This window comes from Pleuronectes platessa, chromosome 2 (assembly GCF_947347685.1).
Source record: "Pleuronectes platessa chromosome 2, fPlePla1.1, whole genome shotgun sequence".
Lineage (NCBI taxonomy): Eukaryota > Metazoa > Chordata > Actinopteri > Pleuronectiformes > Pleuronectidae > Pleuronectes > Pleuronectes platessa.
The window spans coordinates 13,387,980-13,415,154 of record NC_070627.1 but is presented as its reverse complement, the minus strand read 5'-3'; the positions used below and the strand labels follow the sequence as shown (position 1 = coordinate 13,415,154).

Genomic DNA, 27,175 nt, shown 5'->3' with positions numbered 1-27,175 from the left:
GACAAAAAGGTCAGTTTTATTGTTATAGAAGAAGTTTTCTCAGGGTATAACAACTTTTATCATTACAACAACATAGTATTTATCTTGCAACATGTTTCAAGTTCCTCTGGTGCAAATACTATGTAAAAGAATACTGCTGCATATTGATAACTGATAGTATTGTATTGATCTCAAACTATGCAAAATATAAGAATATGCATCATATAATCAACTCTTCAAAATGAATGTATCTACAGAGAGTGACAGTGTGCAATTAGAAATACAGTAACAGGAAGGTGTGGAGGTTCAGGTGTTTTGTTAAAAAAGTTCCTCATCAGAGGGTCCTCGGTGTTCCCATCAGGCAGAGGTGAAGTGTTCTCATAGCTTGTAGTAGGACAGATAACCTGTAACTGTCCTTGTGATAGAAAAGTTGTTTGAGCCCTTTTGGAGAAGGTGCTCCTCTGTCTGTCCAGTCTGTGGTGGAGAGGGTGGTCAAGGTTATCCAAGATAGATTATATAACTGCTTTATATTCTCTGAACCATATAAACCGGAGCGTTTCAGTTAAAATGACCCTGAAATGACAACAAGACTGAAAAGTAATTTCAGTCTGTCCTTCCATAGGTATATGAAAATGTGTAACTATGCAGGTGTACCGACGGTAAAACCTTTTTATTCTTCTTTTGAGTGCAGTCCGTAAAACATCAATCCATTTAATTTTTATAGTATTATTTAGTAAACGTATATTTCTAATCTATCATTCATTTATGAAATCACACACCCTTAGAGGCCTGACTGAAATAAAACATGCCTTGAATTTAGTTCTAAGAGTGTGTCCATAGAGGAGTAATGATTATGCATTTAATCGTCATCTTACTTACTGTCTACTTGTCTTCAGCTACTTTTGCTCATCTAGTAAAGGTCCTCAGAGACCAAGTTCTTTCTGCATTTTAGAAAACAATGTTTCTTCACATCCAGCAGCAATAGAGGTGACTTTTTTTAAGAAAACTTAAAAATATAATATAAATCTTAATGTCATAGGGCAATCTTTATTGTAATGTTTAGAGGAAGAACAGTAGACACAGAACAATAGTTAAAAAAAGGTTTTCCTTCGAACAATGTGTCTCTGACAAGATTATTGTGGCCAAATAGACACTTTTGAGAACAACAATTTACTCTAAATAAAATCCTGCGATCCAATGCTGCAGAATGCATTAATTCCACAGTTAATAAGTAATAATATCTAGTTCTAATCTAATTATCAAGATAATATTTTTGTATAATTTCTCCTTTTCTTTGCAGTCGGTACAATATCCAATCGGATCTGGAGGCACCGTGAACTTTACTTTTTTAGACACAGTCAAATGCTGCAGAAGGTCAATAGTTTTAATTTATTCCCACAGGCTTAACTTACTCACGTTACATGTAAATTTACCTCAAACTCAGTAGATATAGAGCCAAATCACCTGAGACCAAACCAGGAGTAATTTATTTATTTATTATTTTCTCCAACTTAAGTTCTAGTGAGGTAACTTTCACTATCATTGTCACATTTATATTAGTAAGGGGTTCAGCTTCAGCAGCATTTCCTCTGATAGTCAGCTCTTCATTTCTCCTTGTGTTGCTACTGTGCTGTACATCCAGCCTGGTTAGTGTGACAGCTGAGGTGTTGCCACCACCATCGGCGAAATTGGCCACTTTAAATGGTATTTATAGAACGACTTTCTAGTCATGATGACCACTTGAAGGGCTTTACAGTACAGTTTTATATTTATCCAATCATTAGCACAGTGCATCAGTGAACCAATGTGTCAATCGCACAGCAGTCGGGCTCTATTTGGGCTTCAGAGTCTTGCTCAAGGACACTTATTCATCACTATTATTTTTGCTTTAATGAGCAAATACATGCACCAATCAAACTCTACGTGCAAAACTAAGCTGGTGCACATGAGAAATATATAATAAAGTTCACAAACGCTAGCATGGCTTTGTCTTATGTATGTGTGTGATTCAGTTATTCATAAACATCATGAATTGATAATGAAGATAACTGTTGTTTGCAGCGCTAATTGAAAAAGCAGCAATATAATAACGGCAATATAAGACTGAACCTCCAGATCAAGGGGAGATTCATGAAAATTCAATTGGTTCCTCCGGATCCTTGTTCACAGGTTTTATTCATGTCAGGCTTGACTGAGATTATTCTCCCTCTACAGTACCGCAGCATGTTTTTCTCCACTCCTCTCGTGTCAAAATGTATTCATTTTATTTGTTATGCTGTCCCAGAGTGCCTCTAGACCTTCCTTCCACCAACGCTTCCAGCTCCACACTGGAGAAAAATGTACTATTCATTTCATTGAATTTTAGCTCGAGAGGGAAATTGCAGCCCATTTTTTTTAATCCTAATTATCTCTCGTCTAAATCTGATAACAGGAAAGTGTGCACTTTGTAACACTTCTCGCAATTTGTAACTGACATATGAAATTACTGTGAGTAAAAAAGCTGAAATCTATCACAATTTAAATCGACCCAACGCTGGTAAAAAAATACTAACTTGCAGCATTGTTCTGGAGACATTTTCTGTTCCATTATACCAAATATTTAATCTTCAATTCATGTCAACACGCAATTATGATCTTTATGAGTGAACTGATATATCTCCTACTATAAGGTCATAGCTAGCATGTGGGCAGGGGTGAATGTAGTGAAATGTTTTTTGGCAAATATGGTGAACACCAATTGGTGGCACAGTGATGCAGTGGTTAGCACCGTCGCCTCACAAGTTAGGTTTGAATCTGTCTGGGTTTTTCTGTGTGGAGTTTGCATGTTCTCCACCCAGGATGTGTGGGGTTTTATTTACGTCATTTCACTTAATACAACCGACAAATTCTTCATACCTTTTTAATATTGTTTTTCTAATTAACATATTGCATCTTTACATATCATTTACCTCAGTCCACTCAGTGTATCTTCATGAGCACTATTACAGAAGTTCCCACAAATGTGTCGCAATTAGTTGCTTGTCACCCTTCTCTCCAGTTCCTCTTAAACCAGCTCCTCAGGTCCTGTGCTGTACGTTCCATCATTTTAAGCCACTGTCTTCTTTTTCTTACTTAGGACATCGTTCCGGTTTGTTCGGTACCGTAGTTTGATCCAACACAAGCTTTGTACTGAATACACGTTGTAAGTAATAAACTACTGTTGGGACACCTGGGAATTGTCTGCATCAACTTTCAAGGCTTAATTTCCTTCCGTTGCTGCAGGAAAACTATAAACTAACCATTGTCTTATTCCCCAAAGCCGCCTCGTTTCATGTGGAAATGTGTATGTGGGATCTTAATTTGTTTCCAGATATTTAGTTATTACACGATCATGTGGCTTTTAGTTTATAATGATCATACCAACAGGGCATTTACTGACCTTGCACTCCAATGTGTTAAGCATATTACGCAGTCTTATATGTGGTGATGCTAAATGAGTTATTCTTCATCATTCCCGTATTTCTCCTTCAGATGTTGACATTCACTCTAATAGTTTAATTATTGCACACACCCTTTAGCTCAAGTCCACTCAATCAAAACCCCAATTAACAGGCTGAGATTAGTCGTCAATCTCTTAAATTACTTTGGCCTTTGCACAATTTAGTCAGATGTTCTTTTTATTATTTAACTTGATTAACTCGATAAGAATTAAAAAAAAACATAGCTCTCAAAAATACCTCAAACACTCAAGGACACCTGTGATATATTTTTTTAGAAGAAACCAGTGCAGATGTTCTCCAGACTAGGAACGAAGACAGAGTGGACACTAGTACCTCCTGGTTCTTTATCTCTTCTTCACCCGTTCCCTTACGCAGAGCGGCTGCAAACACACAGCCAGCGTGAGCGAGTGTGTGTGAGGTGATTAAAGGGCCATGTGTACACACCTGTGTGTATTTGTGCTTGTGGCAGTCCCCTTCAACTAAAACTAATTCCACTCATTTTTGTTGATGCAGATTGCCTTTCACAATCTTTCACTAGAACAAAGCACCGCAATTACACGTTTTAACTGTGACATGTGAATTAGCTCAATAATTAAACTCACAATAGCGATTAAGGTAGCTCCTGCGGCACCTTTTGAACGCCCCCCCCCCCCCCCCCCCCCCCCCCCCAAGTGAAGCAGATGATGGTCCAGGCGAGGATGATGATGGTTTAGTAGCCTTCTTTTGTGATTCACGACTTCACTCTTCCTTTCAAGTCACGATTGGCTCGGCTTAAAACAAAGCATTATTAAGCAAAGATGGACACCTCCAGCTCTGCCCCTGATGCCTATTGTTTTTCTTGCATTTTCAAACAATTGAACCAAAGGAAGGTGAGGTCATGAGCTGGTGGCCTTTTTTAATGTCTGTTCATTAAATGTTATAAGGTTTTCATGCTAGAGGAGCACAATAACACACATCCTTCTGCCCTAAAAATATTGTCATGTCTGTGCCGGGGAGAATGAGGAAAAAAAAACAACCTTGCTCTGACCCTGTAACTCTGGACTGCTTTAAGTGCTCTCCCGGGCCCCTGAGGCTCTGAAACCATGGGGGAAGACTATGGAGAAAATCAAAGAAAAATCAATAAGTACACTATCCGCAATTCCCTGCCCTATTACAAAAGCCCACTGAGCACAATTTGTCTCAGCGATTCCACTGCTGGTCTAATTATTGGCCTGCCCTCTGTCCCGCGACTTCTGTTTATAGCACACAGCGATACTGACCGCACTGTATATCTTGGCTTGAGGCTTGTTATAGGTTGTAGCTTACTGACCAGTGGATGGAGTCAGTAGTAATTATAGGCTCCTTGTGTGGGTGTTGAGATACTAATGATGTCCTCAAGTCTCACAATAAATGTTGACAAAATCATTAAAATCAAGGTCTTTACAGTTAAGAACCTATTAAGTTGGCAAATCGTTATTCTCTGCAGCAGGTCTGGTGTTTTTCAGCTTGTGAGCAATGGTGTAATGTCAAGACACTAATGATTAACAATGTGAACTGACTATTATCACTTATAACCAGATAATGCACAAAAGGACTTAAGCCAGTGATTGTTTTTATGCAGCAAATTTTCTTGCGTTATCATTTATAATTTGGTACAGTTTATAGCCTGAACAACATATTTAGCACAGGTAACCAAATCACATTTTCCTGAAGTCTAACCTTACCTCTCCAGATTGTTTGTTATTCTCAGATGTCCAAAAGCAACAAGTCTTTGTGATTGAGGAGCTGGCACTACATTTGTTGGTTAGTTTTATTTTCCTGCTTGGAAAACCATTTAATGATCGATTGTTAATCATTCTGATAAAATGTGTCTGTCCATTTACCTTTCATCTCTGCTAAAGAGGTTATGTTTTCATCCCAGTCTGTTTGTTTGTCTGTAGAAACTTGGTGGAATGATGCAGTATGACTCTGGATTATGGGGCACATCTAGGAATTTTTTTGATCACTTTCTTCAACATTGTGAGATGTTTTTATTGAATTAATTTTTTTACATTTCACTGATTTCCAAGGGAATAATTCATTCATGATAAGGGAACTCATATTTATTAATCTGCAGAATTTGGTGCAGCTTGATTGTATTTAGGGGGCTGTTGGGCTTTGGTGGAGGTATGTGATCTCTTGGTGCCCTGCTAGTAAAGTAATAGTTTAACCTCTAGGACACTGCTCATCTTACACAAAAATACACATTATGCACAAGTGCACATCACTTGGTTGGTAAGGCAATTTATTGTGACGCTTCTGGATCATTTAGTCGCTTCATTGAAGACAATGAAACATTCCAATTTCTCCTCTATTATGTTTTCTGTAGTTTTTGTGTACACATTATTTCATCTGCCTGTCAGCTTAAGTAAGATATTGGGGTCATCATCTGGTAATAGTTGATGTATTCAACAGCTACGGCAGTTTTCTTGGTTATGTCTTAATTCATGAAGCTTAATGAAAGTCTCTTATTATCGATGTGCCCTTCTTATTCACATGTTGGAAATCTTCCAGCTCTTGACACAACAGTGAGAGAGGATCCTTTTCTTGAATATTTATCCATCAAGAATGAATAAGCTTTTTATATATCATTTGTTTCTACTTTCACCCACTTGTCTGTCCATGGTCTGAAAAGTACCTCTCACCCCTCCGCCTTTCATTAATGATTTTCATTCATCATTCTAAAACCTTGAAGTGCTTATGGAGCTCATGCCTTCTTTTTCCTTGCGAGGAATTAATGTCAGGATCCATTTTCAGTATATGTTCAGTGTGTAGGCGAAAACGAAAACAATGGAGAAGAAGAAGACATGAAATATCACATAGTTATTAAAGCAGATGCGCAGATGAAAAACTTTTGTAATTAAGTTTTATTTTGTATTTTAAAGTAACTTTAAGGTAAAAGATTGTCAATGAAGCCCGATTTATAAGTGTTCCAAAAAAGTATGGTAAGGAAAGTAAGAATTTTATTTCCATCTTTATTTTTGTCAGATCACCCTGATTAGTTGTTCTGTCCTACACCCAGTTTTATTTACATTTAGAGAAAGCCCAAATATGTTTTCAACCTAAAGTGTCTTCTGTCGTCTTGTAGAATCTTCGAGGTCCTGACTCTTTTGCTCTGCACCTTCATAATAGCTGTGGTCTGTAGGGCCATACTGCAGGGGCCCCGTTTTCCCTACTTTCGAGGGAAAACTGTGTTTTCTCATGATGTCTCCATTTCCCGCAATAACAATGTCTCGATGACACAAGACCCGAAACAGGACCCCGTCTTTTCTGAAAACATTTTTAAAAAAAATATTTACATTCAACAACTGATTCTTCTGCAGCTGTCTGAATCATCACTCCTCAACATGACTTAATCATTTATAGGATGTTTTGAAGCAGACAGATGTGCACTTTCTTCATCTCCCACTGAACTATACGCTATCCCTCTGCAGTTTAGAATTCGTATGATAGTTGTGTAACCAGGAAAGAAGCTGTTCTCTCTGTCAGGTCCTTTATTATAATTTTTTAGTTTGGTGTTCCTATTATTTTCTTCTAAGGGTAAATGTAGTGCTCTTAAAACCCATATTACTGTGCTCCCTTGGCAAATAAGGCTTTTATGCTTGGATCTTTTAAGTATGCCATTAGTCTGTTGAGCCTGCTTCTATTTAGTGAATCTTCTCCAGTGCTGTATTCGTGAGTCCCTCTCCAACACTTTCTTGTGCAACTTACAACACCAAGTAGCCCAATAAATTGTCTTCCCCTTCCACGGCCCTCTGTAAATTATAGCAAATATAGCTCCGACAAATCAGAATCCATCAGTGGAATATTAACGCTGAACGCCTCTGTGTAGCTATTGTACTGGCAGCACGACTCTGCTAAACATCATCTTTGCATTTTGATCATTTATTGATGGGGGCTGAAATGCCAAGTTACACGAGTGGGTGCACGAATGTGTGCACATCAATATGCAACATGTAGTCCGAGTCTGGCTTCGGCTGATGAGCCAAAGCGAAGATGATACGCAGATGTTTCTGGAGGAGGAAATTCTCTGATAATTGATGTTGCCAAAATCACTGAAACTTTCCTGCAGACAGCAGCTAGACGAGCGTTGAGAGACAGACGGTGAGTGAGATGATAGGACATTTTTTATAAGAAGTCCGCTGTCTCCTAAAAAGAGTCTAGCATATGTGTGTCTGTGTGTATGTGTTCAGACTGCCTGATAATCATATTCTTCATGTTCGGCATAGCTGTTGTTCCACTAAATAGAAACTTCCAGTTTCCACCTAGTTTGAAACTGAATTGTCAGCAAGGACCACGGGGACTCCACTCTCCCAGGATCTGTCAAGAAACTCGAATAATCCGAACAGTTTAAACTCGTTGAGAGATGTCATGAATTAAATAAAGTCTATTGTCGTTCAAGGGTGCGGAGTTAGAAGAAAAAGTGCGAGGTGAGAATGCAGCAATCTTCATAATAACACGATTTTATCCTCTTTTTAATGTATTATGCCTATGCCAAAAACATTTCTGATTAAAGCAACTAGTGCATTTCCTGTTCTAAACCTGCCCGTTTGGAGTGAGCTGGTTGCTTGATCTGTAGGTACACTGGTTGCAGCTTTCTTTCTGAAACTATTAAAGTGACCTGCAGTAATTTATCTGTGAAAAAGTAAAGACTGTCTGCACCAGTGCACAATGAGCTGTTCACCTGTTCATTCAAAGCTCGACTCGGCAAACGGAAGCCCAAACATGAGAATCACTTGTGATAACGTGACCGTTGACGTGAACAAAAACGAAATGTTAAATGTATTGTTTGTTCAAATCGTACCAAACTGTTCTCGGGATATGTGAGCCTCATTTCTGGAGTTATTAGGAAACTATCCTCTTATCACACAACACTAAATTCCTCAGTCTTTGCTCTGATCTGTAGCCTGCATAATATCACAACAGATAATAATCAGTATCTTCTTTATTTAGTAATATTGCATCAAGCAGCAGCAAAACTGTTGCACTTTGGCAGCAGCAAAATGGACATCAGCGGGCATCAAACTGAGCAAATTAAAACAAATTTATTATGCATAATTGAATCCATTACAGTGCACTGCAGCTGCAATGTGTTTCTATTGTTGCACGACATTTAGAATATGCCAAAAGGGGGTATGTAAAAGACAGTGGCATTGCATGAGTGGAATAACAAAGCGCGGTGTATGAAAGGTTAATTAGCCCGGAGAAGTGAAGTGGTCTCTGTCACGTGAGACTTCAAGCTTTCTCTAGAGGAGCGGGGGAGCAGCAGTTGGAGCAGTGTGAAGTGTGGAGGCTGCGCATTCATAAAGACAGATCACAGAGATCTGAAATGAGCTGAGCATGGAGGTGTGAAGAGAGGGGGAAATTATTCATTCGAGTTCAGGCGTGGAGCAGTCAGGTTCCAACGTGGAGTTGTATCATTCTCACTCAGGATCATGTGTTGTATTGGCAGCGAGTCTGAACTTGTATCCTGTTATGGAGCTTCCTCTGTCCATTACATGTTGTACATGTATGTTAACTTGTGTGTTTTAATAAGTGTTGAAGGGACTTGTTTTATCTTTGGTAGAGATGTGAGTCAAGCCATTTTCACTTCAGAAAGTTTTCCTTTCACATACGAAGAACACAGCAGGAGATTGTCTGAAACATTCAGCCGAGGGCTGGTGCCTGAGAGGAGCATGCAGGAGGCAGAACATGCCGCATTCATTCTGCTGCAGAAATCACATTAGCATTTCAACATTTCAACTTCTGCATCAGCCCCATCACCAGAAGCTCTTGAATCTGTGTCTTTCCAAGTTAAAATCTTCACATTCTACATTAGCCGCACCACTTTGTCATCCTGAGATATTTGTATTCCTCCACTTTGCATCCCTCATATGTAAAAAAAAAAAAAGAAGTCATCACTAGGCCCGCATGCTCTCTGTACTCTTTCAGACACTGACATTTCAATAAGGGGCTTGAGGGAAAATTTCGGTAAAATGTCCAGAGCAGTTTAGAGTTAAAACGGAAAATGGTCTGTATTTATATGGTATATGGTCTTGATGAACTCTACAGTTTTGCTATTCACACTCACATTGTACAGTGCCTCTGTGTGAAGCATTTTCTCTATCATACATCACTCATACATTGCCAGGACATCTTCCTCATTGGGATTCAGTATATTGCTCTAAGTCACTTATGCATGCAGAAGTGAGACTGGGATCAAACCACTGACCTTCTGGTTAGTCTATGAACCGCTCTGTTTTTTTTGTATCTCTTAATATGACTGAATTGTACAGTTGAATTGCTTTAAAGAAAATCTGTACAATCAAGTTATGTTTGTTGTATGTGAACATACTTTTCACTGTCACCTACTTGCTCTTACAGGAGAGGAGGCTATGTGCACATCCGTTCCTTGAGATCTACAGGGGGGATCAGATCCAGTTCATGGCCCCCTTGGCCCGGCAGGGAGATTTCTACGTCCCTGAAGCCCGCCAGGTAGAAAGGAGGCTCTCAGAACAAGAGGAATCCCACAGTGATACAGATGTCTCAGGTAAATGACTGCACTGCCTAAGCACATACATGTTTGTTGCAAATCAAAACCCTGTTAAGCTGCTCACGACCACAGGAATAGCTTGTGTTACTCCTGAAATATCTATGTGATGTAATGTCTCATATTCATCACCATCCTTAACTAATGACTACTTTAAAATTACACTTAATTTAAGAAGGTTTTTCAGTCCCTTTTCTGATCCAGAACCAGTCATTATGTAGTGATTACCTTTTCCATGTAAAGTAGATCTTGCACAAACCGTTTGTATCACGAATCTGAATCATAAAATAAAACCTTTCCTAATTAGTATGGGACTATAGAAAACATGAATGTTGTCCTAATCTGGGTCATTTACTGGTTTCAAATTTTTTGGGGATTCTTGTTTCCACAGACCAGACAATTTAATACAAACTGACTTACAGAAATATCACCTTTAGAAAGTTGACATGAAAACAATCCAGCAGATATGGAGCCGCATTAACATTCATTTTGGTTTCTGGCAACCAAATGTCTTTCATTTCAGTGTTTACTCTCACTCTGCTTTTGGTCTCCACCAAGTCCTCCGGGAAATATCTGGTTCTCCAGCTGCCAAACGTTTCACTATGTTAACTAGCTTTTAAAGTTGGGAAAAAGTTTGAACTTTTCACAGTTAGTTCAATACAATCAGCTACTTTCTGATGGCTGCATGTTAAAGACACCTCTGCTTTGGCCTCAGCTTTCAGATTTGGTTGTTGCCGCTTGGGTTGGACCCAGGGGGTTTGGACCTTGTTCCTACTGCTGTTTTGTTTATGAGCAGCCCAGCAGAGGAAAACTGTGACTGACACCTTCTTAGGTGTTAATGAAAAGCCCAGACACAACGGCCTCTGGTGGAAGTGTGGTGACACCCACCAAGGGGTTGTTCACAGCAATATGGAATCCTTATGGAACTCTCATTTTGACTGTAATCAATGCACAAGCACCTCTATACAATTCCACTTGACACTAATTTATACTCACGAGACATAACATCTTGTGGAGCAGTGTTTGCAGCATTAAATATTGGATGAAGCGAGATGGAGCGAGTCTGATCATGAGTTCACATGAAGTGTGAAAATAAGCCTGTCTGATGATAACAGCCTCATAGAACCTAATTGCTACAGCTTTGTGACTGGGGCCATGTGGTGTAATTAAATTCATTTAACAGAGCTAGACCTTAAAATGAATCCAAATATAACCCAGTGGAAACATAAAGACTCAAAACAATTCAAAAAACGAGACAGATTAGACATGGGACATCATTAACAGTTTAAATAAAATTGTAAACATGTAGGGGACTAAGTAATGTATATATTAACTATTAAGAGGACTTCAAATTAGAGCCCAACCTTTTTATTCAGTTGGCTCCAAACCATTGGCCAATTTGAGCATTTTACAGACATCATACTTACTTTTACCGACATGAATTACACAATAAACAATGTACAAAAGATCTGCATCTATGTTCTCATTTTACTTTAAAAATATATTTTCTTAATTAAATTTCGCATTTATTTATTTATATATACGGGTGAAAGGAATCTTCCCTAATATTGATATTGCCATACTGGCCATAACCATTTAAGTTGGGTTCTGCCTAAACTTATAAAAAAGGTGTCTGAATGTATGGAACAGGCTCCACATGTATTTTGTTATTTTATATTCATAAATATAGCTTATTATGCCTTTGGTTATGGCTTCGATAGAGACATGTTAGCTGACAACAAAATTAATCAGCAACATCTTTAACAACCTGTTTTTGTTTATTCATCAAGCAAAAATGCTAAATATTTGTTAATCCCGGCTTCTCAAAAGGGAGAATTAGCTACTTCTGTCTGTTTTAAATATATGAAACATGCATATTAAATATCTTTGGTTGTTGGGCTTTAGTTCAGCTAGAACAAGTGATATGAAAACATAATTTTGAGCTCCGGGGAACCTGTGATGGGCTTTTTTTCTTTATTTCCTGACATTTTGTGAGCCACAGTATTTATGATTAATATATAATGTGTGCTATGTTGACAGATAGTATAAAAACTGTCTAAGATGCCAGTCAAAAGCAACTGAGTTTCCACTGTTTGGTGCAGTGGTGGAGGCACTGAGGAGCACATTCTACAATGATTGATTTGTTTCACTGGCATTTGTGTCTTGGTCAGATTTTTTTAAATGATGATTTTGAAAAGTCTACCTTGTGATTTATTGTAATTGTTGAATTTGTATTCTGTTTGTGCCACCTGGTCAACTTCGACAATTGTGTCCACCCTCTCGCATCCAGTGTCCCATCTTTCTTCGGCTCCCATCCACAAGCTGAAAACTTCACAGACCTCAGAAGATCCCCTCTGGATCCCCACGCTCTGCTACAAAGCCGAGAGAAACTGAGAGTGACGCTGACAAATCCAGAGCTCGTCATGTGTCACGAGCGCAGTGCGTTTGGGTGCGTGACGGTTTATGATAATGTGACAGGTAGCCGTGCTCCTGTCACACTGGGGTGAACTCTGCCAGGTCAGTAGAGCATTCAGGAAACTAGAGGCTTCTTTGTTACTCTGACCCCCAAACCCACCACTGCTGCTCCTTTGCCCTCCATACTGAACCTGTCTCAGTGAGTGGAATAACGCCCCTCAGCCTCCTCAATCTGTCAAACAGCCCCTCGCCCTGTCGTTTTCACATACAGTAGTTCAAGTGGCTTCGCTGTTTCCAAAGCTGGTTTTATGTCTTTTGGGGCAGGTTCAGGCCAAATCTAGAGTCCATCAGAGAAATTCCTAGTTTTGCTACAAGTCTTCATAAATTCAGGGATATGCTTGAATGGAGTTAGTTTATGTTGTTGGGTTTGTACATGGTACAAGGAGGTTAGAGGATTTCCATCATGGATACCTATGACACAAGTTTTCATGTTCAGCTGAGCGTCATATTTCACCCAACACCACTAGAAGGATTTTATCAGATGAAATTAGGCAAAATCCTTAAAATGGAGATGACACAATTATAAGATGTACTCAAACTATATAGAAAAAGTGACACAAAAAAGTGGGACTTTAGCTAAAGGATCTTAATAAATCTTTAAATATACCAATATTTACCAATTTTATTGTGTCCATCAAATCTTATGGTTAATGTCTCAGCAAAATCTTAATTGAGTCTCTTTCACTTTTTAAATAATATCTTGGTCCGCTCTGATTTTGACCTGCAGGATTTCAGCCTGATAATAGTAATCATGTGTAAAGAGTAAGCACATTCATTTTTGACACTCTTACATTCCATCAATGGATCAACTGTCGGGCTGATTTGACTACAGACCTGATGCCAGAAGGCAAAACGCAACTGCTCAATCAAATGCAGATACAATTCCTGCTTAAAAAGTGAAGATTTCAAGTCTAATGTAAAGGATTTTTCCTCCCTAATGTCTGATTTGATTTTTTCACTTGCCTCAGGCGTTCAACCAGCGCAGGAAAAGCCAACATGAGACCAAACTCGTTGCTCTTTCACAGCTCAGTGAGCATATTTTTAATGTTTTATTTCATTTTTCTCTTTCCTCCATCAATCACATGCACAAACGGTGGTTTTAAATTAATCAGGAACAGCTTGTGGCTACATTTAATTAGTTTTTTTATTTGAATTTCTACTACATTTTCATTAAGATAACCAGAAACGTGTTCTGTGCAGTACATTGTGCTCAGCACATAGTTGTACACATATTCTCTACCAATCCATGACAATCATCATAGTTCACTTCATGTCATGTTATAGTTTGGTTTAAATTCTTGTTGTCCACCTGTTGTTCGAGCTCGGTCGTCCCAGTCTCATATTCTCTGTCAACATGAAGTTATTGCTACTGCGATATCTCTCACTGCCCGTCTTTTCTAATATCATATTTTGTGTGACGTGTGACGTAACATGAGCTTTTAGTGAAACACAGCACATGGTTCAAACTCCACGTTAAAGTACACATTTGGTCTTGATACAATTTGTTTTACTCGTGTATATTTTCAATGTAATTAATGTTCTGTATTATTCGTAAATCGCAAAGCAACAACGTTCCCTCTTTTTGCTTTAAGCTTGTTGGAGCTCAGAAACCATGTTCATATCTGGAGTTTTATCTTACAGTTTCCTACTTGTTGAAGTTTAATAATGTTTTTAAAACAGATTAACACAGCATGATTGACAGCTGAGACTGGCTTGTGATTGGTGGAGCCTGTGTATCGACGTGACCTAGATCAATACTGCAGACAAGTATCTGGGATGTTTTGGCTTAATCTTTTGACGATGTAGCATAGTGGAGATGCATCATCCATCTTTATATACATTCAATGATTATAGCCAGTGCTCGCCTCTAACATGTGACATCTAAAAAACAAGTTTTCAGCCCGTTCAGCCATTCTGTCACCAGCACAAATTCAGCCATTGTATCTTATCACCTGCAACATGATTGATTTGCCTCTTGCTGGCTCTGCGTCAACTGTTTCATTTGAAACGTCAGTTCTCTCACCATCTGTGTATCATCATCAGTTCTGCACCTAAGGACAGGCTGGATATGTGCAATATGTACGTATTGATTTGAGGAGAGCTATGTGCAAACACTGACAAAATTGTCAAGAGACTGGCGCACAAACGCACACGTTTGTACATCTATCTTGAGGATACTCAGGCATTATATATTCCCGAGCCCCTAACCTAAACCTAATTCTAACCCTAACCCTTAAACCTGAAGTAGCCCATTAAAAGTGGGTCAGAAAGTGAGGACCAGCCAAATGTCCTCACTTTCTCAAAATGTCCTCATTCACTGTAGGTTGTATGGTCCTCACAAAGATATTAGTACAAGTACACACACACACACACACACACACACACACACACACACACACACACACACACACACACAGTATGATATTGATTCTCTTTACCTGCAAAGCACACACTCAGAAACACAAAAGAGACAAGTGATTGGGCTCCCTATATAATCCCATCCAATTAAAGAGCAGAAGACAGGTAGCCTTTAGAAGTTTCTAATTAACAGCATTTCAGTGCACAAGGTGCTACCGCTCATCTCATAGTTCATTATCGACCAGGAAAATATGTGACACTGACAAGCGAGTTACACTACGTCTGCTCTGTCTTAATCATTAATCAGACCATGTCGGACTGGAATGTGCAAAATGCCAAGAAAACAGTATAACAATCATGAATAAAGGGGGCATTGTAAGCAAGTATTAGTCCAATAATTGTTTTGTTAAAATCAGTCCACTAAAAGCACAAGTTACCTATTTAGTATAAGAGACAGCTTTATTTTGATATCATTGTAGGCCGTTGGTTATCTTGTCTCTTTAACTGATGGTGTGTTTTTATGGCCCTAAAGTATTTTAGTAATCTTTCACATGTGGTCCCATATGAAACACTGACAGCATTTCATTTCAAAAAACTTTTTTCAGGATGAATACTCTGATATTTTCCTCCATGTGTGATAAAAAATGAATAAGACTCTGTGCAGCTCAAATACCACCACCATGCAGATTTTGGTTGAATCCCTGCCCTGTATTATTTGGGCAGCGAGTCTTTCCTCATGTGGTGTTTGTTTATATAAGCCCTCTCACCATCTGTCCTTCCCCTCCCTTTTGTTTTATCACTGCTCTAGGTGCAGACTCGAACAGTGAATACAGCTCAGGGAGCGGGGTTCTCCTGTCAGACAGCAGAGAGACGTCCCCAGCGGGCTCCTTGGTCCACTCTGTGGAAGACGGCGATAGAGAGTACAGAGGGAGAAGCTCAAGGGGAAACTCGCTTAAAGAGCTGGACGCGGAGCTGGCCAGGAGACGCGAGTCAGAAGAAAGAGAGGCGGGGCTTCGTGAAGACTCTGTCCAGAAGAGCCCGGAGGTTCCCACTCAGCAGTGGTTGGGTGTCGTTGGAGGGGAGGAGTGAAAGTTCAGAGACATATTTGTTAGGGATCAGAGAATAAAGGGATTGGGGGAAGCTATTCTTTATTTTTCTTATTGTATGGAAATCACATGAAAAGACTTAAACCAGTTAAATGTCGGTTAGTTTCTTGCCTTGAAAGACCTGTCTGTCTTAGATGTAAATCCGTTCATGAATATGTAATTCGGATTTTAAATAAGTAAATTATCTTTCCTCACGTTGCTGAAAGATTCAATTTTTTAGCAAATTATAGTAAAACAAGTTCTTGTTGGGAAATATTTAATCCACATTTGCAATGATGTCGACTAGTTAAGTAACAGCATCGCATCCATTCAAAACTAGAATGGCAATTAGAGAGCAAATATCTCACATTTAAATTCACAAGACCTGGATTTATATTTGGATTTCCACCAAATTGCACACACTCATAAATATTAGTGCCTGACTTTTTTCATCACAATCCATGAATTATTCTCTGAGAGAATGAGGGAAATGTTGAAATACACCCTATCTCACTAACTAACCAGGAAACAAACAAAAGGACAAAACATAAACTTCTTGGCAGAGGTAATAAACTACAGCGACTACATTCTCCCACAATGGAGATCAATGTTCGAGGAATAATCTTTACAGGCTTTGGCTACACTGACAAGTCTATACATCTGTTGTTACTTATTGTCTTTTCATAGGATTTGTTGACAGTAACAAAAAATATGGAGTAATCACCAGACTTAACCTTAAATCTTTGAATGCAATAGCTTCAATGTGAAGGTGTTGACAGAAAACCAAACATTATTCAGGTCCTCAGAGTTTCTACAAACCTTTTTTACAGAAGTGTGGCTGTTTGTCAGAATCATAGACCACTGAACTGAGTATTTCTTACCCAAATCCTTTTACTTGAATGTCACAATATATTTATCTGAAATGATGATATCCATTTGTTTGAAGCATGTCTTTATTTTGCTGGAAAACTTGATGTTTGTTTTATTTTTTAGAGGATTGTTACGTAGATTTAAACATGTAGAGTTAAGTTCATTTCAAGGGAAATTTTTGACTTTTTTACAAAGGATGTTTTTTAAAACAGAGATGTGTTTAAAGCACACAGACCTCACAAAGTGTTCTTCGCTGATTTCATGTGTTTTTTATATTCTTGCACTTTGTTATGAATATTATAATGTGCATTTTAAATGACTGTTTGTGGCACAATGTGAATGAATTCATAATTACCTTCTTCTTGGCCACCTCTAAGATTTAGGACATTATTATTATTTTAATTGTGCAGCCAAGACTAGTGGGCTGATCATTAATATTCATTCCACTATGACTGAAAGCAAAGCTCTGACTCTACCTTTAGAACTTGACCTAGAGTCTAGCCTGTGGTATCTTTGAATTATGCCCCCACATTGATCCCCAGCTTTTTCGTTTTCTGTTTAGAATACTTGATTTAGCTGTTTCTTTGCACAGGCTAATTTCTGTTTGCCTGTTCTGCCTCCATCTCTCGTTCCTGTTTGAAATAAATATGGCAGCTTCCACCTCAAAGACCACCTGATGACTCATTGACCCATGTCCTTTAACTTCCAACACACAAGAGATCACACCAAGCTGCTCACGTTGAGCCACGCTCTCGTGAAGGATGCAGGCAGCAGAACAGGATGTGTATCTGTAAAATGAAGTGAGTTCACAGCCCGTGCTGACCTCATGCATTTATGATTTGTCAGATTAGTATTTTTACTTTTGACCAATATGAAGGATACTGCCTATCACTTTACTCTGGTTGACTTGATGTGACTGTAGCCATATTCAATTGTCGGATACATTTTACTTTTAATTGGGGTTGAATGTTACAAAATAATTTACTTCAATACTGTACTTAAGTACATTTCTTAAGAACAGTATTGAAGTACATGTCTGTTCTTTACTTAATTAGATTTAGTCTCCTGCATATATTAATAAATATGTCCGAGCCATGATCTTCTGGCTCAGCAGCATCATGGTGAAGTAACACCTGAACTGGAGTCAGAAGAGACCACCAGCAATGTTGATGTAGTTGACTGTTGCATCAGGGAATAGAAAAGGATACATTTCCCTCTGTAAAGTATTATTATATAGTATGTAAAGTATTTATCCATCAATCCATACATCCTCAAGTACTCTTACTTGAAATAATTGAAGTATATTCCAAAGAAAACACTTACTTATACTCAAGTAGAAAAGTCAATGTGTTATATTTATTTATTCAAAGTACACCTTTGTATTATTTGCAATTGGACATTTGTACTTTTCCATTGCTGGCTTTGAGTGTGGGTCATCTTGTGGAGACTGTACATTCAGACCTGCAGAAAAGAACGTATTGGATACAGACTAAAGCTCTTGTGAAGTTTACAAAATAATGGAAGCCTTTTGACAAAGCTCAGATAGAAAACAAGTGGCTCTATCCTCATAAACAAAGGCACAAACATTCACTTGGGTCAAGGAAACAGTCAAGGATGACCTGGTTAGAATGTTGAGGTCAAAAATAAAGGTCACTGTCACATCTTCTTGTTTTCTACCTCGTAAACACATTATTTTAAGAGCGCTTTGAGAGAGTCCTTTCAAATTTGGCTCAAGCGTTAACTTACATTCACGGATGGAATTATTAGATTTGGGTGGTCAAAGGTCACTATGGCCTCACAAATCATGTTATTTACCTCCTGAACATAATGTGTCGACTTTGCCTTTAGGCAATTTCTTTCTTTAAATTAATTGATTAGTTTCTCTGGTCAAATTAAAGGTCACAACACTGGTTTGTGTAGGCGTACAACCACAGTGCAGTAGTTCTATTTCTACATGTATTCTACAGGATTTGGGGACATTATTTAGGACCATAAATTAATGGAGATCTATAGATTTAAATGATCTAGCTGACTTTTACTTGGTGAACTCCTGTAAGTTCTTACTCTCTGAGAACAAGCACTTGTTAGAAAACAAGCTAACCAGGAATCGCACACAGTCACTTAATCATTAGTTTACCTCAGATTGGAGTTGCCTCCGACCTAATTGGAAGAATGCTGAGCTTTGACCTGACAGATGCTCTACAAATAAGATGATCTATAGCGGGTGTTTGCATTTTTAATCTAAATGCTGATTACTCTAAAGACGGGCCTAAGTTCCCAGAGGATAAAGTTAAACAAGATGGATGGGCTTTGAGAGTAAGAGGGAATTGATGAGATGCTCTCTGTGTGTATGATTCTAAAGGCGAGCTGTGGGCGTACTCTGGTTTCTCTTCTATACACACGCGTGGTAGTAGCTCGCTGAAATCATGCACATCTGTGAACTATTATTTTTAGGCTACATTGGTTTTTTTTCTGCCGTACATTTCAACATTTCACTTGCCTTCACTTTCCAACTTACTTTGCCCTAAAGTAGAGGTTTTGATGATCTGGTTTGATGTGGTTTGTTTTCAACCTGTTTGATCATCTGACCTTTGCTTCTTAGCTGTGTGCGATTGTTTTATTGAGTACATTATTGTCACCTGTAGATAAGGCAGAACCTGTGAAAGCCCCTTCAGAATGTTTCAGGAAAATGTCAGGACGTCAGTGCCTATCTGAAAGCAGCCCAGTCCCCGCCCCCAAAAACATTTACCACAACAAAAGCCTGTTGTTGTCTTCCTGTTTCTGCAGCTCCTCATGTGCACGTACTTTTTCACTCTGCACCTCCTCTCGAAGGTCAGTGTTAAGCAGCTCATCAAAACTATGAGCTCCTCTCCTGCCTCCTTTAGTTCCTTCCTAGCCTTTTCAGCTGTGGCTCAGGGGTTAGAGCGGTAGTCCTCTAACCAGAAGGTCGGCCGATCGATTGCCCCTTCTCATAGAGAAAGTGCTGCATGTAGAGGCACTGTATGAATGTGGGTGTGAGTGGATGAATGTGAAACTGTACTGTAAAGTGCTTTGAGTGGTCATCAAGACTAGACAAACGCTTTATAAGTACAGACCATTTACCGTTTTCTCACATGTGTGAGCTCTGACTCCCACCTCCTTAATGTCAATCAGCTGTTTTTCCTTTTCGAGAAATGTATGAAGATCCAGGCCTTTATTCTGAAGAACTTCATTGACTTGCTCGGCCTCTACTGCTTTCTCTTTAGCTGCAGACTTCTGCTGCTGCAGGTTCTCTCTCCTGGTCCCTGCTGTAAGGTTAATATTAGCCTTGGGGGCAATGTCCAGATGCTCCTGCAGAGCTTCCTCACAGGACCTGTCCTCCCAGTCCTCACTCTCAGTGTTCTGCAATGCGATGATGGTTATCTCCTCCCTTAGTTGTTCCTCATGCTTCCCAGGCCTGATAGTTGACATTCTCCATGTCTTACAAAGTTCTCATGGTCTGGGCTTCCTTTTCCTCTATGTTATGGAGCCTCGACTTTTCATTCTTTTCCAACGTCCCTTTCCTGCCACAAGGTCTCCCTTTCCTGCCGGAGCTGCCGGTACAACCCTGTGCATACGTCCCACTAAACTCTTTGACTGCCACTTGTTTCTGAGGAGATTTAATGTCTTCAGATATATTGTATTTCATCATGTGGACTGATTTTCTCCATGAGGACAGCGTGGTCTTGCAGAAGGATTCAGTCTTCAGGCGTGTGTGGAGGCAAGTTTTCTGAAAATCCATCCTTGCATTGTTGAGTCATTTTGTGTGCACACAATCACCCACGGACACACAGGGGTGAAAACAATACCCTGCTTCCGGCTACATTAGCACGCAGGGTCATAAAAGAGAATTATCGTTCAAGCAAGGATGAAGTCTTTGATTGGGAAGTTGAAGCAACGACCTTCTAATTACAGGACGGTCCCTGGGTATTTAACAGACATGCTGTTTAAAGTGACAGTTCACCAAACATAAAGAGTGGATTGTTATGGTATTTCTGACACTGTTTATCTTATTCATTGAAATCCTGTTCACGTCCCGATAGCCATCAAATCTTTTCATATACATTTTTTTGTACTTTGAACTCGTACACCAAATTATATTCAACACCGTTCATTTATGTGGCAGCAGAAATATATAAGTTATCTCAAAACTCATATTTAACAGTAACTATTTGCATGCTTGGATACCGTGCATGAGTAGTAAGAGAGAACATTTATTTTTTGTGATGAATTGACCCTCACACTTAACCTGAATTCCCCTAATGATACACAGCAGATGTTGTGGAGAAAGGGATGAATTAAAGGGATCAGCTGAGGCCGACAGGGCCTGAAGGTTCATCCTCTTCTTCCCTGTACGTGAAGCGTTTTCATATTTATAAGAATATTTAAATATCAACAAAAATAGAGAAACCAAAGAGAGATTTGCGCAGTAAACAAAATGTGATTTTCACAGCTTCATTTACACTTCATGTTCTGCTTCCTGCCTGCCGGCTCTATCCAGACGCCACCTCTTGCCTCAAAGCTCCAGACATTTTCCAGTTGCTCTGAGTGCATCTGACCCTGATAATCTTCTGATCTTGCTCTGATTGTTTCATCATCATTCATTAATGCCAAATGATCAGAAAACTGTGAACAGTGACCACTGGCTTCCAACACACCACTTTTTAACCCCTTTCTTCTCACTCGTCATTAAGCGGCACGCTCCTATCCAAGCTTTCCATTCCACCCACATGCCCTCTACTATTGTGGTGTAAACTACCATTTCGGTCTCAGGAGAAAATTGGTCCCTTTGTGTTAGCTGAGGGAATTATGCAACAGGCAGGACCCACACGTCATTTTAATTGCCACTGTACACAGGCGAGGTTCCTCTTATCCCAATCCCTGACTGCAAAGTAGCTATTGTTTGTCTAGAAATGAAACATTTGAGAATGTTGAGATGGTTTGTTTTGTATGTGTGGGGTCGAGAGGAAGGGTGGTGGCTCTGGTGACGGTGCTTTAGTAGGTGAAGGGGAGAGAAATGGGTGAACAGTGAAGCTCAATTCATCCAGAATGAACTTGTTTGTTGCTTCAGGAACACAAAACCGAACTGGTGCAGAAGACCTTTCCTGAACTCCTCTCGCTAATGATGCAACAGGAATGTGGCTGATGTAATATTGTTTATGAGGGCGACCGAAGAAAAAGAGCACAGTTTGGAGCATCATAAAATGCTGTCTCTGCTAAATGCTCTGCCACCGAAACAAGGTGTTGAGTAGTTAACCTAAATTACCAGTGAGACCATTGAAGGTTCCCACTGCTGACTACACCACTGTTAAATACTTAATAGGCTGAATCAATACAGTAAGGTCCATTTCTTTTGTGTCAAAAACAAGATTTATAGGTTGCGCTGATACACATGATGTGATATGGAGAGGCTTGTGGTTAAGAGAATTCTCCATTTTTATGTCTAAAGTCCTATTTGGCCTCGGTCAAAATGGCAGAGGACACGGTTTAACCACATGCTAACACCTTTATATAGCTGCTGAAAGCACAAATAAACAATCGTTTAATGGTTATGATTATGATAATGTATTAAAATTAAGCAAACACTAAGATGTACAAATGCAACATAGCAAGACATATTTCTGCATTTTATTCAAACCTAAGCTCAAGTAGGCCCCCATTGTACCTCTAAATATGACAATAGTGTGTGTGTGTGTGTGTGTGTGTGTGTGTGTGTGTGTGTGTGTGTGTGTGTGTGTGTGTGTGTGTGTGTGTGTTTGTGCCCTATGTGTGTGGTCCAGGTCTTACGTATGTTATGAGGACCTACATCTGTTTTACACGTTATAAGGACTTGTCTTCCTGACCCTGACTTATTCAAATGTTTATTTAAAGGTAAAAACTTTGCTTTGGGGGATAGAGAATCAGCTGCAGGTTGGGATTAAGGTATAGAAATGGTTAGGTTATGATAAGGGGCTAAGGGATAATCCAATGACTGTCTCACTTAGATAGAAACAATGCTGTGTGTGTGTGTGTGTGTGTGTGTGTGTCCTTTTCAGTGAAAAGCAAAGTGTGCAGTACCTCTCCAGCTTGTGAAGAGCTGTGCCACTCAACTGGAGTGTGATTCAGTTTTAATGAGATGGAGGTGAATGAGGAGTTGGCCAGCCTTCATAGAGAGAAACAAAAAAACAACTGATGCATTTCTCTTTTATCATTTTTTTTTTTCTAATTTTAGCTGGAGAGAGGCAGCTGCTTGAAAGTCTATTTGTAGGCTAATGATTTCCTCTCACTGTTTTTGGTTTATCATTACAAGTTAGACCCACAGCAGCAGCTCCACGGGGGATGCGTAATGCAGACAGACCCAGAAGTTGGCGATAGGGGTTTGGGGATTATTTTATTTATGCACCTTCTTCATTCTTTATTCCTAAACACGTTGCATTGGGGAAGTCTGGGGCCCCCTGCTTGAGCTGCTCCCCCCGCGACCCGACCCCGGATAAGCGGACGAAAATGAGATGAGACGTTGCATTGGTTAAATTAGGACTCATTGTTGCTTGAGTTTCCATTTCGGAGCTGGAAGTTGCAAACCTCATGAAGCACGGTCAGGTTGGTGGGAGCAGAGCACAGCGCACGCCGTCGACGCGCCCCACTCCTAGCTGCGGAGCGGCACAGATCGGCCGCATGTGCGCACCGATCCCCATGCGCTACATCAGGTCTCCTCCTCAGCTCTTATTTTGAAGGCGATTAACTTTCTGACGAAACGCGCCAACGAATGCAATGCAAAAAAAATAAACAAATACATCTTCCGATATAATTTCATATTAGATTTCACTCTCCTCCTGCCGCTGCTGACAGTAACAGAGGATCCGTGGACCGTCATTCCCGCCGATGCTTTTGGACACATATGAGCACCCGGGCGGTTCAGGCTGTGTCCGTCGTATTGTGCACATCAGGGCGGCTGCGGGCACAAGTTGGAGAGCGCGCACACGCGGAGGAGTTTGTCAGTCCGGTGCCAGTGCGAGCAACACTTCAGAACCAAGGACAGATCCTGGCAAACATGCTCAAAGTGAACAACATCTGGACCGTGCTCGTCACATGAGGCTCTCCACGTTGGGAAAAGAGACCTGCAGTCATATCCGGCGAGAGACACCCAGTGCTACAACCAGGTGAGAGATCATCTATTTATTAGTAAAATTTTTAAAAATGTGCTTTTTCTCTCCACTCTGAAATTACTTTGTCTCTGCATGTTTCTGATGTTTGCAGTTTTAAAATATTTGTAGCAAAATCCTCCTCATTTGATCGTGCATCCCATAACCTCAACTTAACTGACAATACATGTGTTATTACGGTCACGTATAAGAGCCACATGTCGGTTTATTCACGATATCACCTGGCATCTCATTTCAATAACCGCCAGTAAAATTGAACTGAACTTCTAATGGTCTACTTTCTTATTGGAAGATCTAACACCTGAGTGTGACTGTCTACTTGCACAAATACAGGAGGAATATAGCAAACTTGTGTCCTTCTGGATTCCTCCAGTCTCAATTAAAAAGCATTGCATAATCGAACATAGCCTATTACTGGCTCCTTTCAAACCAATCAGAGCGTTAGTTTTCAGCGAGTACCCTAAATAATCCAACGTGCCCTGCTCTGGGAAGTAATGGGGCTGATTTCAGTTTGTAAGGTTCATGAAAGGGTTTTTGTTTTGAGTGTGCAAAATAATATAAAACACAAAACTGAATCAACCTCACCCTTATCACTCATCACATGGTTGTCACTGAATCAGACAGGATGTGATGTAGCAGGGGGATTTCTATTAGCTGTAAAAGGTGTAAGTTAAAGGAGTCACACATCCATGACTGTGATGAATGTAATTATCAGGTTATTATTGGATGGTGCAACCCACGGTGCCCAAGAGACAATCGGTTCTCTGATTCTCATATAGCCGTACTTTGTCACTCAGTCTCGACTTGTGATGAATACAGATCCAGGCGGAATATCAGCGCAGTCAAATTCACAGATTAAAGTTTTTGGGGGAGTCAAACAGGCTGACAACGAGATCTGTCTGTGCTATTTTAATAAAATGCTGCACTCGATGTACGGTCAAACAATCAGCGGGCTGCTCGCCACCTCAGAGGCGTCTTAATTCCTTCAGCTGACAAGTCCAGGTGGAGGGATCAACTGTGTCCCTGCTGGAGATGATGCAGTGATGGGAATCATTAGTGCCGTTATGGCAGCTGCAGCTACTTCTTCGCCTGTTTGTCATTAGAGGAAATGAAAGGTCTCGTGCTTTAAACAGCTAGGTTAACTTTAGAGTGACGATAACCAAAGGTCATCATGTATATGCCCCCAGACTTTGATTTGGCGTGTGTCTTCTGGCCGAATGGCTCAGTTCTTCAGCTTCATGGGAGAATCTGTTGATGTGCCGAGTGAATAATGACAAAACACTCTGGTGTAAATGATTGTCCCATCTGTGTTAGTCACAGTTTCTGTAAATCCTGTGGGACAAGTGCTATGTTTATAGGCTCTTATCACTCATCGGGCATAATGCTTTACGTGTTGTGGATTATACCAATTTGATGTCATGTCATGTACGTTCGAGTGTCCAGCACAAGTGCAAATGTGCCGATCAGAGGTGATGGCAAAGTCTAAACGCTTCAGGTATTGAAATGATATGTGACCATCATCATGGTGTTAAATAGCACATCAGATCTTAATTGAACTCAGAAACCATCTCTTCAGCTCATTCTCCACTCATGTGTATCTTTGTATTTCTCCATCAAGACATGTGCTGTTTGTTATAAGACCGTATGTGCCAGTCACTGCTTACTCTGCTGTGAGTCATACAATACACACGAGCTATATGCTGTATATGGACAATAAGGAATGTTCTCTCAAAGCATCTTTATGCTAATGATGGAGAAATCCTTTCTTGCGCCTGGGCGGGAGTAGTAATGCATTAGCTGCTGGTTCAAAGCTGAGTAAAGCACACTGCCGTTTCTTTTTGAACTCGCCTTTCAGAGGGAATATTGTGCGAAGACAGCTGGGGAGCGAGTGCGATTCGCCTGGCTGCTGTGTGCGAGTGTGACAGCCGTTTCCACATCAAGATAGTTTTAATGATATGATCCGGGCCCGATAGAAGCCACTTCACAACTGAGCAGAGAGCTGAGATTTAACGCTCTTGCACGCTGATTAGACCGCCGCCGCCTATAAATCAGCGTTTCCAATAATTGGTGGGTAACGTGGTATTTGATGGCTGTATTTCATGTCCACGTTTATTTGCACATCTTAAAGGGGGTTTGGAGGGTCTCTGCTGGACCTCCAATCTCCCTTTGGCCAACTTTTGCATAGTCCCGCCTAATTGGCTGTTCCTTATTTCCCCATTAATTCACACTGTGACCCAGTCATAGCACCTAGGAAAGCCCCCATCTGCTCTAACAGACAGCACAGAGGAGCAATTAGACACTTCATGTTGAACTCTCCAAGTTACTTTCTCACCTTGGCTCTATTGATAGGATAAATGTGATTCAGGAGTGAACATCTGCACCTATACTTTAGAGAGCAGATGGATTTTACATCGTGACTTCACACGTTTAAAACGTGTGTAATCCTCTTTGCCGCTGATGGATTCATCAACAGCCTGATGTAGTATTTTAGATCAGCCTTCATCGGACCTGTCCCCTCGTTTCCTCCATGTTGGCCTTTTGATGCTTTGACTGCTCCTTGAACATCTCAGGCTATTCTTCAAATGTCCCTTCCAAAACATGCTTTCACACCCACACAACACAGCAAATGAACATGTCTGGGTGCAGCTGCAGAAGCTGGTGTTATTTTTTTTTTTTAACCCTGCACCTATGCACCCCTCTGTTGGGGGGGGCTTCTGACTCTTTGAGTTTCGAAAACAGGAAACACCCAGGTTGGATGAAATGTCTTAAATTTATATTTGGGTCTAGAAGTGACTACAAGTTTTGCAATCAGTGACAAAACTGTGTGACATAATAGGAAAAGTCAGCAACAAACTTCCCAGTGCTTGTTGATGGAGGGGATTTGCAGAATCAACTAAAACAGATTCATGGGGAATTTCTGTTGCAACACGCTGCTGCTGTTGGTTGCGGTACATCGATAATAACCCTGGGAAGATCCATCGCCTCTGATAAATAAACATGTTTGCTGAACTGGTTTGTATGTGTGATGAATGTGATGAATGACTTTGTGTTGGACGGAGACAGGATTGGTTCCCTCTCTGTGAGACTGAACCGACCCACCACCCTGATCAGACGACTCCCGGTGAGATCTAAATCTGTAACCTTGCCACGATAGGAATATTTATTAGCATACATGTCTGCCCACTTCCCTGCAGTCCAACCCTTTTTTTTTACCCACCATGT

General features: G+C 40.1%; 1 protein-coding gene across 1 annotated transcript in view; it reads left to right on the top strand.

Annotated features, from left to right (window-relative positions):
* Nucleotides 1-17,460, top strand: part of LOC128454420 (testis-expressed protein 264 homolog) — a 32,703-nt gene extending 15,243 nt beyond the window's left edge. Inside the window, exons 3-4 of the mRNA XM_053437835.1 lie at nt 9,840-10,005; nt 15,647-17,460. Of these exons, the coding sequence (XP_053293810.1) occupies nt 9,840-10,005; nt 15,647-15,927 (447 nt within the window). The 3' untranslated portion in view covers nt 15,928-17,460. The remainder of the gene's footprint in view (nt 1-9,839; nt 10,006-15,646) is intronic.
* The last annotated feature ends 9,715 nt before the right edge of the window (nt 17,461-27,175 follow it).